General features: G+C 42.7%; 1 protein-coding gene across 5 annotated transcripts in view; it reads left to right on the forward strand.

Moving 5' to 3' along the window:
• Positions 1–17,861, forward strand: part of LOC139444952 (uncharacterized) — a 43,417-nt gene that overhangs the window by 17,145 nt on the left and 8,411 nt on the right. For 2 of the 5 annotated variants that reach the window (XM_071225974.1, XM_071225975.1), the window contains exon 2: positions 11,897–12,099. In XM_071225974.1, the coding sequence (XP_071082075.1) occupies positions 11,926–12,099 (174 nt within the window). In that variant the 5' untranslated portion in view covers positions 11,897–11,925. Of the gene's footprint in view, positions 1–8,066; positions 8,184–10,092; positions 10,288–11,635; positions 11,714–11,896; positions 12,100–17,861 lie in introns of those variants that run through there. The other 3 variants (XM_071225976.1, XM_071225971.1, XM_071225972.1) reach the window with 3 other exon arrangements.

The raw sequence follows: 17,861 nt of genomic DNA on the forward strand, positions 1-17,861 counted from the left end.
GGTTATCGATTTGAATTACGGAATCACCGAACAAAATATGGTGCTGTATATACTCAAGCAGTTTGTTTACACCGTAATACTTCACTCGAACATATGACAGGCATTAAAAGCATATAAGCACGGCAACTTGATAAGCTAACATGAGGTGGGCATCCCTAAGGAAAACAAAGCAAGCTTTGCAAGGCTTTCGCTCTACATCGCACGTCACCATTATGACGTCATATCGTTCATTGTGACGCAAAATATGACGTCCCAGTCGTATATAGAAAAGCGCCAAAATTCCAAGCTCTCTGTTGTCTCCAAAACGTAAATACATTCCCTTTGTTGATTTCTGTCGTGTTTTTCTGCACGAAATGTATTGCCACACATCCTTTGAATATTGTAGTAACCGCATCTGTGCATTTTGTAAGCTGTAATTGTTGATATAGTTATTTAATACTGAAAATAGTACTATTCTAAGAATATAAGCTTCCGCGGTGACGCGGCCGTCAAACCATCTGTTTCAATCATAGGGGGTTTATTGTGATTTAATAGCCTCTGATTGACCAATCTGAATCGAGTAAATTCCAAATTCATGGTAGAATGCTTATTACTTTCTACAAACTGAAAAAGTTGGAAGTATGATGTTGGATGATAAATAAAATCTCACCATCGGGTAGTTGAGTCATAAGCGCATACGTTCGTCCCGATTCTTTATATCGTTATTTCAATCACTCCATATTTATCCACAATGAGTGGATGAGCAAATTTCGCTTCCTCCTCTAGCCTATGCCGCTCTCGCCAACAGCAGTGGCTGCACACACACACAGATGCGACGCGAAATGTCAACAGATCCTTTAACACTTTGTAACTGAGTATAAAAGGAACGGTTTTCAGATTTTACCAAAATATACAAACACTCTTGATGACAAATGTTCCTTTCGATTATACCTGTCAAGCAATATAGCCAAGAAGCCATGTGTGTGTGTGCCTTCACTGTTAGATTATACCTGTCAAGCAATATAGCCAAGAAGCCATGTGTGTGTGTGTGTGCCTTCACTGTTAGATTATACCTGTCAAGCAATATAGCCAAGAAGCCATGTGTGTGTGTACCTTTACTGTTAGATTATACCTGTCAAGCAATATAGCCAAGAAGCCATGTGTGTGTGTGCCTTCACTGTTAGATTATACCTGTCAAGCAATATAGCCAAGAAGCCATGTGTGTGTGTGTGCCTTTACTGTTAGATTATACCTGTCAAGCAATATAGCCAAGAAGCCATGTGTGTGTGTGCCTTCACTGTTAGATTATACCTGTCAAGCAATATAGCCAAGAAGCCATGTGTGTGTGTGTGCCTTTACTGTTAGATTATACCTGTCAAGCAATATAGCCAAGAAGCCATGTGTGTGTGTGCCTTCACTGTTAGATTATACCTGTCAAGCAATATAGCCAAGAAGCCATGTGTGTGTGTGTGCCTTTACTGTTAGATTATACCTGTCAAGCAATATACCCAAGAAGCCATGTGTGTGTGTGCCTTTACTGTTAGATTATACCTGTCAAGCAATATAGCCAAGAAGCCATGTGTGTGTGTGCCTTCACTGTTAGAAGGGTAAGTGTGAACGATAGTGGTTAAAGAGTTGGCTCGTCACGCCGAATACCCGGGTTCGATTCCCGACATGTGTGAAGCCCATTTCTGGTGTGGCCCGCCGTGATATTATTGGAATATTGCTAAAGGCGGCGTAACACCATACTCACTCACTCACTAGACTTGTGGAAAACACTTTGATGTGAAGTCTATTGATGTTCGGGAGTTAGCACAGTGGTTCATGCATCCAACACTTACACTTAAAGTCTCTGTTCGAGAACACTGTGACTATAACACCACTGACACTATTTGTGTCCCTACAATGCTGCATAAAACTTACAGCTCTATTGCGTTGTTGTCAGACGCGACCATCCCAAACTTGCAGCTCTATTTAGTTGTTGTCAGACGCGACCATTCCACCTATAACGACTTCCTGGTTCCTGCTCTGGCAGTTGATGAAGAGTGTTGATCATAACATCCCCTTTCATGCACATATTCTGATACCAATGTAAGTGTAGATCTCAGAGAACACAGCAAGTTGTTTATGGTGGGGTGTGGGTAGCCAGGGAGCAGGATGCGCTGATGGTGCAATGTCTCGTGCTGGGACGAGATGAGTTCACTATGTAGTTCCTGGTTCGCGCCACCACTTGAATTAGTTCCAGAAAGTCCCGAAAACTATTTGTCCAATAAATGTTTTGAAGACTGAACGATATGGATCGTGTTTATTCAGGAAGACGCCCTGCCTCAGTTAAGTGTGCGCAGGCCGTAGCTTCCTACATGGTTTGATAAGTCACCCAACTTCCTCATATTACGTTACAGATGTACTCCGCAACATCAATGTAGGATACGTTGCCGAGACGTTGTGTGTAGTCGGCGAAGGCGTGACATCCACATGTGTCGACAGCATCAGAACCAACCCTGCAGGCGTAGATTCAAACGTAATCACATGTCCTCTATTCGAGAGCCACGCGAGAAACATTCAGGCTTCATACTTGATGTACATGTTTGTGAGAGTGGAAGGTGTTGGGTTGTATTGTGACATGGTCCGTCGTGTGGCGTGATAACCTACCTTCCCTAGCTATTTCGCAGTGACCAGTAAACCTCACCCCTCGTTATTTCTTCATGACTGGATGGTATTTATCCAATGGGGGTAAAGATTGTAGAACACGGATGTTTGTTCACATTAACAGACTCGGTCAGACCGAGAGTCTAGGTTGGAAATGTCAAAATTCGAAAGATGAGAGAATTAAGAAGAAGTAAAAACTAAATCGGATACTGGTCTCGAGTGACGGCAGCAGGTTTCCTGTGTACGACTTGGGGCATGCGTTTAACCAGCAGCACATCCATCGAGAACGGTCGCCTTGCGTTGACATTGTGACAGTGGGACCAAATGTGTCAATGACTAGCAATTGTCGTTCTGCTGTCATAAATTACAATAAAAACGGCAACCCCACAAGGCAGACCAGGGTCTGCTATTATTATCAGCAGGACCACGACATTGAGGGGAAACGATGGCACACATAATGAGGTCTCCGCATTCTGATCACTTGATCCACGTTAATGAGCTCGCGTTCATGGTTAATGAGGCCAATTCTGCCCAGAATCAAGAAGGCATTAATCAGGTTAATACACCTGTCGTTGGTGTTTACAACCCTCATACCAACACGCTTCTAACCGAGTGGCATGCACCACCGATGTTCACCGTCCATATACTGGAACAGATATGTTTCAATCAATCAGTTTATTCGGGAATAATACCTCAGGCCCACGTACAGATAGAGTCAATTTAGTTTCACATAAAGTGCTGCATGAAATAATATTTACAGGTAAGAAGAACGAAGACAGATAGCATCTTTAACATAAATGGCTAAGTTCTCAAGACAGTTTACATCAGAATAGTTTAGCATTCTAACCAGTATGTCTTTCCGAGTATTACCAATAATAAAGTCTAAATATGAGACAAACAAGAATTAAATGAATTTCATTTTCAACTGCCCTTAACTTGCACAAAGGACAAAACCGGAGGGTCGTATGGCGTCATTCCTCCTTCCTGTGTTATGCATAATTCCCAGTTCTCCAATACGTAAAAGGGTAGACATACGTCGCTCTTCTTTTGATACTAATTTAATAGATACGGTTCAAGTGATAATGATGTCTTAAATAATGAAGACAGTTCTAATTTCGAGCATGCAGGCACTTCTGTTTCGTTGTTTGTAACACATACACCGTCCGTACACTGATACACAGATGTTTGGTTCTATGTTACAGACACACCGTCCATACACCGACACACATCTGTTTGGTCCTCTATTACACACACACCGTCCATACACCGGAACACATCTGCTTAGTCCTCTATTACACACACACCGTCCATACAACGACACACATCTGTTTGGTCCTCTGTTACACACACACCGTCCATACACCAACACACATCTGCTTAGTCCTCTATTACACACACACCGTCCATACAACGACACACATCTGTTTGGTCCTCTGTTACACACACACCGTCCATACACCAACACACATCTGTTTGGTCCTCTGTTACACACACACCGTCCATACACCGACACACATCTGTTTATTTTTACTATTACTTGTTCACTCAAGACAAGACGCTATACATTCAAGGTAACTGCGAACTGTAGACAATGTCATGGACCACGTAGTCCTTGAAAAGATATTTCAAAACCTATGTATGCATACATTTATTCAAAAAAACACAAATTTCTTTGTACTCAATTCGGGACAATCGACTTCGTTATTTTTTTAGCACCACGTGAGACGCTCCATTCAGACTTCTGTAATGTATACACGCATACAGTAGCGGGTGCGTTCTGCCCCGTTGCGCTACTGTGCGGAGGGTACCAGCTCATTCAGATTAGTTGTGTCTTATTCTGCGCGGCACTTTAAAAACCGGGTACTTGTTGTGTACTGATGCACGCATTGATCTGTCAGTGGCACAATTCACGCGTCTGAATAACTGTTTGCTTTTCTGCAGTGATTTTGTAATGTTTGTAGTTGTATTGTAACTTTTGAATGTTGTTTGATGACGTTGTGGGAGAATGATGACTAACGCTGAATCCATTCCAGATTGTTTTATATAAAGCAACCTCGACAATCCGCTACTCGTTCTGTGGATTTGTGCTCTGTATTGTGTGACGCCAAAGTTATATACGACACAAACCATCAGTTCGCAAACACATAGTGTCACTGCTAATAAATAGTGCTTCAATGTGGTATAACGAAACCGGGGCGGTCGGGTAGCCTAGTGGTTAAAGCGTTCGCTCGTCACGCCGAAGACCCAGGTTCGATTCCTCACATGGGTACAATGTGTGAAGCCCATTTCTGGTGTCCCCCGCCGTGATATTGCTGGAATATTGCTAAAAGCGGCGTAAAACCATACTCACTCACTCACTATAACGAAACCAAACTCAGGAGGGGCGGTCGGGTAGCCTAGTGGTTAAAGCGTTCGCTCGTCACGCTGAAGACCCAGGTTTGATTCCTCACATGGGTACAATGTGTGAAGCCCATTTCTGGTGTCCCCCGCCGTGATATTGATGGAATATTGCTAAAAGCGGCTTAAAACCATACTCACTCACTCACTTGTATAGGAAGTAACACGTGTTGCGCTTATATAGTCGTGACTGCCGCCGTGTGAACTAGTGTATGCAGACATAGATGACAGAACAGAACACTGCATGGTGTGGCCATTCTGTTTTCTAAAGTCATTAAATATTTTTTTTTTTTTTTTTTTTGGCTTGAACTTTTTGAAAGCAAAAGCGAACTCGTAGTCATGTTATTTTTTAACACTTTAGGCCATGCTAATTTCAGACAGATGTTTTTCTCTTTTTACTTGTATATGCAGGCAGTAGGTGCACGTGTACCTAGCATAAAGGGAGTGAGCAGTAGGTGCCCCGGGTGTACGGGTAGCTGGCATGCGAATAGATTAAACATAATGAAAGAGGGTGACATGTTTAGGAGAATAACTTCATGTGTACAGTGGTAATATACAGACGGCAGACATGTTCCTGATATGTCGGAATCGTACAATCGACTCTTTGAATCCATATCGAAAGGGTTATGTCGTTTGTGTATATATTATCCTAAAAACGCCCTGGCCCCCGTCCAAGTGTCAAAAACACAAGAAGTGAAACGTGGACTGCCCTATAACTGAAAGCAGTAGTCTCCTCGAGAATCCGGCTTCCGTGGACTTGGGAAATCCCCCGGTGTCACTGTGACCGCATCCTTGATCGACAGCTCCAGCAGCCGGCGCGCAAGGGATGTAATCTTGGTTGGGGAGATCGTTACGTCCGCACTTAAAGGTGTAAGACAATGCCAGTGCGGTTTTTGACTGTGTTTCGTTTGCTTAACACAATAACTCTAAACTGTGACACTTCGGCACTAGGGTCAAGCAAACACGGATAATTAAGATAAGATATACATGTATTTATTGCAAAATAAATACCATCACGGGACAGAGGCAATTATGTGGACATACACATTTGACGTGCATGCATGTAAGATTTAGAGGTGAGGTGAGGTGAGGTTGCAGGGTAACTACAGTAGACTACGGTTAAAACGAACACGCTTATAACGAACTGACGGATATAACGAACTTACTTATTAATCCCGACTTTTTGCTGTAGTAATGCGGTATATATGCTTATAACAAACTACGGTTATAACGAACTAAAAATAGTATTCCCTTTGAGTTCGTTATAACCGTAGTTTACTGTACATGTATTTATTGCCAAAAAAATTCCATTACTGAACAGAGGCAATTATGTGGACATACACATTTGACGTGCATGCATGTAACATTTAGACGTGAGGTGAGGTGAGGTTGCAGGGTAACTACAGTAGACTACGGTTAAAACGAACACGCTTATAACGAACTGACGGATATTACGAACTTACTTTTTGGTCCCGACTATTTGCTGTAGTTATGCTATATATATGCTTATGACGAACTACGGTTATAACGAACTTAAATTAGTAGTCCCTTTGAGTTCGTTATAACCGTAGTTTACTGTACAAGTACTATCTGTTAAGGTGTTTTGGTATGGCGCTGCCGAGTGTCGAACCCAGCGCCTTCCGTTCTCCAAGCGGACGCTCTAGCACTAGACCATGGAGACGGTCTCTAACATTTGGAACAATTTTGCAATTGAAAGAAATCTGTATCTAAATATCATAAATATTTCGCATCGCCAGTGCAGTCAGGAACACGACCGAGTTGTTCGTTACAGCTATTAACTCCCATGTTCTGGTACCTAAATTTCCTGAGCTTATAACTCATGTCTTGTCATGCTGGCAGACCCATTAAATAATATTTTAGTATATATATTTTGAATAAAACACATTAAAAACACATTCATCAGAATATTCACAATTATCTCAGGAGCAACCTCAGAAAATCTCTCAACGTGCACCTTTAAATTTAGATTTGAACTCCACTGCGGTGCTGCTGTTGACGAGAGCCGCCCAACTGCGGATTTTGTAGACTGCGTGAAAGCCGGTAATATAGACGTGTGTCATCGAGTGAACAGCAAGGGTAGACAGAGATAGCAAGACCTAAAGTAGGTCACTCATGTCAAAGCAGCCGGAAATGCCTCTCGGTTTCCCAATTACCTTCGGGGGGGGGGGGGGGGGGGGGGGGGGTGATATGTCATTGTCACATTTACACGTGACCCTGTGTCAAGTCAAGAAAGTACCATATTTTTCAAAGATAGCATGTCACACTTCTGTGTGTAGATCTCTTTCGTTGACTTACGTTGGCCCAGTCGTCTAAGGCGCCGCAATTCGCTGTGCAAAGTTGCTTCCCTTGGGCACGCCAGAAACCTATGATTATGGGTTTGAATCCCAATTCGCCCCGATTATGTTTCTAGGTTTGTCAGCACCATACCCGTGTTCGTGGGTTTCACCGAAGTTGTAAACGTCTGAGATCTGCATATAACTGGAATAATGTTAAAATCGGGAATAAACCCAACTCACTCACTCACCCATTCTTGTGAACTTGTGCAAGTGGAGGGGGACACGTTACTCGGATAGTTGACCGATTATAATATTTGTTGTTTATTTGTATTTCACGTGCTTATATGTATCTGTTTATTATTTATGCACGTGAGAGGTGTCTGACAGTATGGCAAGAACTTGTTTGCAGAGATGCCGATTTCGTTTTGGAAATCCAAGTAGATTTTCTAATCTACACGCGCCTTCTGTCGATAACATTTGTGTTATGAAACCGGATCGTTACGGAATGAACAGACTTAATATAATTAATTTGTTCACCCAGACGTACTTGTAGAGCGCCAAATGAACTCGCTCGCGTTGAAACATTAGATGTAATGTAGTGCGTTGCGTTAGTTTTCGGGATTTTTTACTATAAGTTTTTCTTTCATATTTCAAACAGGAATTGTTTGGAGCTATTTTTTATTTTAGATTCATGTACATTTTTACAATGGGGAAGTACACAGGAAAAAGAAATAATAGGTTCACCTATGACGCTGGCAAAACAACGGAACACGTCATTGACATCAAACAGGAATATGACAGTGTCCGGTACTCGCCGGGGTATTGATGCAGAGAACAATTACACATGGTCATGAGGAAGATGTAAGTATCTATATATAGCATCTACTTCATGTGGAAATAAATGTTTGTCATAACGAAGGAGGAATCACATCGTCATCATATTGCAAATCATTCTCGTAAGTTTCGCCACGCCACATTACTCATGATACGGACGGGATGTGGTGTAACGATGCTAAAATCATGGTTTAGGAAGTAACACATCATGACTGCCATCGTGGACTAGTGTATGCTGACACAGATGACAACCTCAACATACCCCGTGACAATAGGACCAAGCATGATACGGCTTAGTCTGTCATACAGACCCTGAAACAAATATATCCAATACAGCCCATGCAAGTCTGTAATGTTTGGCAAGTCTAGATTACTGCAGTATTAGTCTGTGATACAGACCCTGAAACAAATATATCCAATACAGCCCGTGCAAGTCTATGATGTTTGGCAAGTCTAGATTACTGCAGTATTAATCTGTGATACAGACCCTGAAACAAATATATCCAATACAGCCCATGCAAGTCTATGATGTTTGGCAAGTCTAGATTACTGCAGGAAAATGAAGAAAGTCTCTGGGCTTCTTTTCATCATATTTTATAACTATAATTTAACAACTGTTTTTTTCTGTAAAATATGTTCATTTCAGAGACTTGAAGTTAGTCTAGATGTGGCTATCCTATTTTCAAAAGTCATTACAGATGTTGTTTTTCATTTTTGATAAAACTTTTTGAAAGCGAAAATGAACTCCTAAACATGTTATTTTTAAAACTTTATATTCATGAATCTGAGCTTTTCCGTACAGTTGATACTTTAGGCCATGCTAATTTCAGACAGATACGTTGCTGTCAATAGAGCGTCAGGACAAATAGAGCTTCAGGACCAATAGAACGCAGGATGAATAGAGCACCAGGGTGAATATGGCGTCAGGATTAATAAAGCGTCATGGTAAATAGAGCGTCGTGGTAAATAGAGCGTCAGGACGAATAGAGCCCCAGGATGAATAGAGCGTCAGGACAAATGGTGCGTCATGATGAATACAGCCCAAGGATTAATAGAGCCTCATGAACAATAGAACGCCAGGATAAATAGAGCTTCGGGACAAATAGGGTTCCAGGATAAATAGAGCTTCGGGACAAATAGAGCATCAGGACAAATAGAGCGTCAGGATCAATAGTTCGCTCGTCACGCCAAAGACCCGGGTTCGATTCCCGACATGGGTACAATGTGTGAAGCCCATTTCTGGTGTCCCCCGCCGTGATATTGCTGGAATATTGCTAAAAGCGGCGTAAAACCATACTTACTCACTCACTCACTCAGGATCAATAGAGCTTCAGGACAAATAGAGCCCCAGGATGAATAGAGCTTCTGGATGAATATGGCAAATAGAGCGTCAGGATGAATAGAGCGCCAGGATGAATAGAGCCCCAGGATGAATAGAGCTTCTGGATGAATATGGCATCAGGATAAATAAAGCGTCATGGTAAATAGAGCGTCAGAATGAAAAGAAAGTCAGATGAATAGAGCCCCAGGATGAATAGAGCTTCTGGACCAATAGGGCGCCAGGATGAATAGAATTTTAGAACAAATAGGGCGCCAGGATGAATAGGGCGCCAGGATGAAAAGAGCGTCAGGACAAATAGGGGGGCAGGATGAAAAGAGCGTCAGGACAAATAGGGCGCCAGGATGAAAAGAGCGTCAGGACAAATAGGGCGCCAGGATGAAGAGAGCGTCAGGATAAATAGGGCGCCAGGATGAAAAGAGCGTCAGGATAAATAGGGCGCCAGGATGAAAAGAGCGTCAGGACAAATAGGGCGCCAGGATGAATAGAACGTCAGGACAAATAGGGCGCCATGATGAAAAGAGCATAAGGACAAATAGGGCGCCAGGATGAATAGAGCGTCAGGACAAATAGGGCGCCAGGATGAATAGAGCGTCAGGATGAAAAGAGCGTCAGGACAAATAGGGCGCCAGGATGAAATGAGCGTCAGGACAAATAGGGTGCCAGGATGAAAAGAGAGTCAGGATAAATAGGGCGCCAGGATGAATAGGGCGCCAGGATGAATAGAGTGTCAGGACAAATAGGGCGCCAGGATGAAAAGAGCGTCAGGACAAATAGGGTGCCAGGAGAAAAGTGAGTCAGGATGAATAGAATTTTAGGCTGCGGGGTGACAAGCTGACGCTGCGTCCCGTTACTTTAACAGTTAAATGATCATCTGTAAACGTGTCGCCTGCAACTTCATTGGTGTTGTCAATATTTCTAAAACGTTCAAGAACAAGAATATGTTCTTGTACCACTTAGGGCCTGGTACAAACAGAGAGTATTTGTGTGGTGTAGAGATGAGAACATGATATATAACAATATATATATTTTACAAGTTTTTAAAGTTATTGGCGACGTCCATCGTGGTATATTTGGGAGATAAAGGTATGCGATTATTCTTGTGCAGAGATTTGGGCTTTACGTTGGTCTCAGCTGACACATGGGAAATACAGTCCTGGCAACAAGACCTGACCATTCTCTTGGTGGTTCATGATATATTTTAGGTTGTCTTGATAAGTCTGGGAAGGGTTGCCTATTTCGAACAGTGCCGTGAGATTGCCCCTGAGGTCTGTGTACTCTGAGCATGAGAGCAGGAAGTAAACTTGTAAGAGACATTAGCTTCCTCCATGAATCGTCTTGCTTCAGTACATTCACTATCGAACCATGGATGTTTGGTGGCTTAATTAGTGGAGGTGTATTAATTGTAAATAGGATATCACAGAATGAGCCAGCCTGTGTTTCACATTCTTTTCTGTTCTTTGGTATAGGGCGTAGAATGTCATTATTCCCAGATGTCTCCCTTATTCACCTATAACTCCATTATTCCCCTATAACAACCTTATTCCCTTAATAGCTCCCTTATTCCCTTAATAGCTCCCTTGTTCCTTTATTACCCTATAACTCCCCTATTCCCTTAATGAATCCTTTATTCCCCTATAACTCTTTTATTCCCATATAACTCCCATATTCCCCTATAAACTCCCTTATTCCCCTATAACTCTCTTAGTCCCATATAACTTTCTTAATCCCCTATAACTCCCATATTCCCTTATTAACACCCGTATTCTCCTATAAACTCTTTTATTCCCCTAATAATTCTCTTATTGCATTATAACTGTTATTCCCTCAATAACTCCCTTACTCCCCTATAACTCCCTTATTCCCCTATTCACACCCTTATTCTCCTATAAACTCTCTTATTCCCCTGATAATTCTCTTATTCCATTATAACTGTTATTCCCTTAATAACTCCCTTATTCCCTTATAACTCCCTTATTCCCCCAAACTCCATTATTCACTTATAACTCCCTTATTCCCCGATTACTCAGATTCAGCAATAGAGATGTACAGCAAAAGACACTGACTAATACGTGGGAAGCGGTAACTACGCATCAGCTATTGTTGCTAGTCTCGTTTCTTACATTTGCCATGAGAATATATTCGGAGCCAGCGCCACAGCCGCAGGCATAAAAAGGGAAATCCCCTACACCGATGAAATCAGACCACGTGGGATCCAGTAAGGGCCTTTCCAGCTAAGAATAGATTTGAGAAAGCCCAGCGACGGATTATATAAGCTCTCCCTACGAGTGAACGTCTGAGGTCCTGCTTTGTGTCGTTGTTGTTTGACAAGCGTGACAGTTCAGTCTGCCCTTAACGCTACACTCTACAACGCTAGTAACACTTGCTTTATTTCCTACAGCGGGCCTGATAACACAGTTAACGGAGAGAATGAAGGAGGTTGTTCTAGGACTGTATCTCATCTTGGCATCATGTGCCGTGGTTCTGCTCGTGCCGGTGCCGGCCGGACGTCACTTCTTCGTGTTCTGGAAGACCGCCTCGAGCCACCTCATTCCACGGACAGAACACGCTCACCACAACATCAAAGAGCTTCTGCTGGACTATGTGAGTATATATCTGATTGTGACGATAGCTAAAATGTCCAGAGTTTAGTTGTGGGCGACGCTATACCTGATCATGTTATTGTCCGTATCATGCTTCTACCGTGGCGCCATAAGTTTATTTTAACCCGCTGATGTCATGTTTATTTTGTAATACGTAGTTACCATAGCAACTAGAAGAGTCGTTGAGACCCATGACGGTGCCGTTCTTGGTCAAACTGTTTCGATCAACGAAGTTCAGATTCAACTTTAACGAATCATTGCTGCATTGTTGGCGTCCGTCGTCCCAGCAGAAGTCACTGGGGCGTCCAAGCCTCAAGGGTGCCAGCGGACGTGACCTTGTGGCAGGGCGACACAGTGGCAGTAAAAACATGGGATTTGGTCTCAGTATACTCCAAACCGGATAGGGTCAAGGGCGGAGAATAATATGATATTGATATGTGTGCAGCGGACGAGTTGTTGTGCAATGCAATGCACAGTTGTTGTAACGAACACGTTATCAGCCACAGGGACTGTATAGTAGGGACTTTGTTGGGGACTAACAATAGAAATTGTAAACATTGAACGCTCAGATACAATGTTGTGTTGGTGTGTGCAAAGTCGTGGTGTTCAAGTAGGTACACATTATCAAGCGCTGACACAACCCAGCTGACACACAGGTTTGTCACAACGTCATGTTGACGGCGACGTGTAAGACATGCTGCACCCCCCACCCCCCCACCCAGCCCCCACACGTGTTATACTACAGGTAGTATATGTTACACGTGTTATACTACAGGTGGTATGTGTTACACGTGTTATACTACAGGTAGTTTATGTTACACGTGTTATACTACAGGTGGTTTATGTTACATGTGTTATACTACAGGTAGTTTATGTTACACGTGTTATACTACAGGTAGTTTATGTTACACGTGTTATACCACAGGTAGTATGTGTTACATGTGTTATACTACAGGTAGTATATGTTACACGTGTTATACTACAGGTGGTATGTGTTACAAGTGTTATACTACAGGTGGTATGTGTTACACGTGTTATACTACAGGTAGTATGTTTTACAAGTGTTATACTACAGGTAGTATATGTTACACGTGTTATACTACAGGTGGTATGTGTTACAAGTGTTATACTACAGGTGGTATGTGTTACACGTGTTATACTACAGGTAGTATATGTTACATGTGTTATACTACAGGTAGTATATGTTACAAGTGTTATACTACAGGTAGTATATGTTACACGTGCTATACTACAGGTGGTATGTGTTACACGTGTTATTCTACAGGTGGTATGTGTAACACGTGTTATACTACAGGTGGTATGTGTTACATGTTTTATACTACAGGTAGTATGTGTTACAAGTGTTATACTACAGGTAGTATGTTTTACAAGTGTTATACTACAGGTAGTATATGTTACACGTGTTATACTACAGGTGGTATGTGTTACAAGTGTTATACTACAGGTGGTATGTGTTACACGTGTTATACTACAGGTAGTATATGTTACATGTGTTATACTACAGGTAGTATATGTTACAAGTGTTATACTACAGGTAGTATATGTTACACGTGCTATACTACAGGTGGTATGTGTTACACGTGTTATTCTACAGGTGGTATGTGTAACACGTGTTATACTACAGGTGGTATGTGTTACATGTTTTATACTACAGGTAGTATGTGTTACAAGTGTTATACTACAGGTAGTATGTGTTACACGTGTTATACTACAGGTGGTATGTGTTACAAGTGTTATACTACACGTAGTATGTGTTACACGTGTTATACTACAGGTGGTATGTGTTACAAGTGTTATACTACAGGTAGTATATGTTACACGTGCTATACTACAGGTAGTATATGTTACACGTGTTATACTACATGTAGTATATGTTACACGTGTTATACTACAGGTAGTATGTTTTACATGTGTTATACTACAGGTAGTATATGTTACAAGTGTTATACTACAGGTAGTATGTGTTACATGTGTTATACTACAGGTAGTATATGTTACACGTGATATACTACAGGTGGTATGTGTTACATATGTTATACTAAAGGTAGTATGTGTTACAAATGTTATACTACAGGTAGTATATGTTACATGTGGTATACTACAGGTAGTATGTGTTACATGTGTTATACTACAGGTAGTATGTGTTACATGTGTTATACTACAGGTGGTATGTGTTACAAGTGTTATACTACAGGTGGTATGTGTTACAAGTGTTATACTACAGGTGGTATGTGTTACAAGTGTTATACTACAGGTGGTATGGGTTACATACTATGAGTTGTATGTAAACGTGTTATTCTACAGCAGTATGTGTTACACTTGCTATACAACAGTGGCATGTGTTACACGTGTTATAGCACAGGTAATGTGTTGAACGTGTTATACTACAGGTAATTGTTAAACGTGTCATACTACATGTTGTTTTTGTTTCAGGTGTTAAATACTATGGTGTTACACGTGTTATATATCACCGGTAATGCAGGTGTTACACGTGTTATATATCACCGGTAATGCAGGTGTGACATGTGTTATATATCACCAGTAATGTATGTGTTACACGTGTTATATATCACCGGTAATGTAGATGTTACACCTGTTATTCTATGTGTTGAGTGACTGCATTATGATGAGTGTTGAGTGAATGCATTATGAAAACAATGTTGAGTGAATGCATTTTGAAGAGTGTAGAGTGACTGCATTATGAAGAGTTTAGAATGACTGCATTATGAAGAGTGTAGAGTGACTGCATTATGAAGAGTGTAGAGTGAATGCATTATGAAGAATGTTGTGTGAATCATTATGTAAACAGTGTTGAGTGAATGCATAATGAAGAGTTTTGAGTGAATGCATTATGAAATGAGTGTTGAGTGAATGCATTATGCAAACAGTGAAGAGCGAATGCATAATGAAATGAGTGTTGAGTGAATCATTATGGAAACAGTGTTGAGTGAATGCATAATGAAGAGTGTTGACTGAATCATTATGGAAACAGTGTTGAGTGAATGCATAATGAAGAGTGTTGACTGAATCATTATGGAAACAGTGTTGAGTGAATGCATAATGAAGAGTGTTGACTGAATCATTATGTAAACAGTGTTGAGTGAATGCATAATGAACTGAGTGTTGAGTGAATCATTATGGAAACAGGGTTGAGTAAATGCACAATGAAGAGTGTTGACTGAATCATTATGTAAACAGTGTTGAGCGAATGCATAATGAACTGAGTGTTGAGTGAATCATTATGGAAACAGGGTTGAGTAAATGCACAATGAAGAGTGTTGACTGAATCATTATGTAAACAGTGTTGAGTGAATGCATAAAGAAGAGTGTTAAGTGAATGCATTATGAAAAGAGTGTTGAGTGAATGCATTATGAATAGTGAATGCATAATGAAGAGTTTTGAGTGAATGCATTATGTAAAGAGTGTTGAGTGACTGCATTATGACAAGTGTAGAGTGAATGCATTATGTAAAGAGTGTTGAGTGAATGCATTATGACAAGTGTAGAGTGAATGCATTATGATAAGTGTAGAGTGAATGCATTACGTAAAGAGTGTTGAGTGAATGCATAATGAAGAATTTTGAGTGAATGCATAATGAAGAATTTTGAGTGAATGCATTATGTAAAGAGTGTTGAGTGAATGCATTATGACAAGTGTAGAGTGAATGCATTATGTAAAGAGTGTTGAGTGAATGCATTATGACAAGTGTAGAGTGAATGCATTATGATAAGTGTAGAGTGAATGCATTACGTAAAGAGTGTTGAGTGAATGCATAATGAAGAATTTTGAGTGAATGCATAATGAAGAATTTTGAGTGAATGCATTATGTAAAGAGTGTTGAGTGAATGCATTATGACAAGTGTAGAGTGAATGCATTATGTAAAGAGTGTTGAGTGAATGCATTATGACAAGTGTAGAGTGAATGCATTATGACAAGTGTAGAGTGAATGCATTATGAATTATATTCGGGGTATCAACAGAAACCTATGTCATGAGTCCCCTGCTAAAAAAGACCCATTTCAAACGTATTCCCTCGACCTCGCAGCCATCCCGCCACCCCTCGACCCCGCTGCCGCCCCGCCACCCCTCGACCCCGCTGCCGCCCCGCCACCCCTCGGCCTCGCTGCCCCCCGCCACCCCTCGGCCTCGCCGCCGCCCCGCCACCCCTTGGCCTCGCAGCCGCCCCGCCACCCCTCGGCCTTGCCGCCGCCCCGCCACCCCTCGGCCTCGCAGCCGCCCCGCCACCCCTCGGCCTCGCAGCCGCCCCGCCACCCCACAGCCTCGCTGCCGCCCCGCCACCCCTCGGCCTCGCCGCCGCCCCGCCATCTCTCGACCTCGCAGCCGCCCCGCCACCCCTTGGCCTCACAGCCGCCCCGCCACCCCTCGGCCTTGCCGCCGCCCCGCCACCCCTCGGCCTCGCAGCCGCCCCGCCACCCCTCGGCCTCGCAGCCGCCCCGCCACCCCTCAGCCTCGCTGCCGCCCCTCCACCCCTCGGCCTCGCCGCCGCCCCGCCATCTCTCGACCTCGCCGCCGCCCCGCCACTGCTTGGCCTCGCAGCCGCCCCGCCATCCCTCGGCCTCGCCGCCGCCCCGCCACCCCTCGGCCTCGCTACCGCCCCGCAACCCGCAACCCCACGGCCTAGATGCCGCCCCGCCACCCCTCGACCTCGCCGCCGCCCCGCTGCCTAGCCGCCCCGACGCCCAGCCACTCCGCGGCCAATTTTATATCTTATTATTTTATATGCATAAAGTTTCGCATAGCATTTCCTGACAGTTATTTACGAAAGTCGACATCTGTATCTAATTAGACTCTAAATCTCGTCCAGCGGCAACCTTATCTCAGTGCTGTGCACACAGCAGCGTCCTGCGGTACGTTAGGCTGGGCCTGATCAGCTGTATAAATAGTCCATCAGTCGGCTGTACCATGACCGACACAAAACTGACTGAAAGCTGCAAGTCCAGTACAACGCCTGGCGTATCGGGCTGACAAGAGACAAGTGTACACGGAGACGTTTGGCTGGACTCTGCACTTTCCTTTTGCAGTCCCAGCTATTCCTGTGTAGTGTTCACATGTCGTTTCTCTCAGTGGGTCTCGAGTCTGTTCGCGTTCAGGAATAATGTCACGGTCATGCAGTCATCAATGGAGTAAAAAAAATCTCTCTCGTTTCGTTAAAAATCAGTTTGACACACTTGATCGTATAATGGTCCCTTTTAAGTTATTTTTAGTTGTTTATATTTATTTAAATTCGTTATTTTGTTTCATTTTTTCACAAAATAATATTTTGGGAGAAATTGTTGGTGAGGGGCGAAATATTCGTAAAAAGGCTTAAAAAAGATTGTCTACCGAGCTATGAGAATGATGTCATTAGGGAGAGCTTAGGAAGGAAAGGGATCCCTAGCCATAAAGACTGCAACAAATGTTATATTTGGGATAACACTTTCTTAGTAAAGTACAGGGGTTGAGTCCCATCCGGCACACAAAGTCAGCGATCTAACCTAAATGAAAGTTCGACAACTGGTAGTCTAGATCACATACTTTGTGTACCCCTCTGACAAGTGTAAATTGACACGTCCCCCATGGCCGAAAGCTATGAATATATAATGCCATTAAGAATGGGGGGGCTAGTGGTGAAGGTGTTCACTTGCCACACCAAAGTGACGAGTTCGATTCCACAAACCGGTACATTGGGTAAATCCCATTGTGGATGTTCCCAGCTGTTCCCGGACGACTTAGAAGCGGCA

Source organism: Haliotis cracherodii, unplaced genomic scaffold, assembly GCF_022045235.1.
Source record: "Haliotis cracherodii isolate W230 unplaced genomic scaffold, xgHalCrac1.p SCAF_6, whole genome shotgun sequence".
Classification (NCBI taxonomy): Eukaryota; Metazoa; Mollusca; class Gastropoda; order Lepetellida; family Haliotidae; genus Haliotis; species Haliotis cracherodii.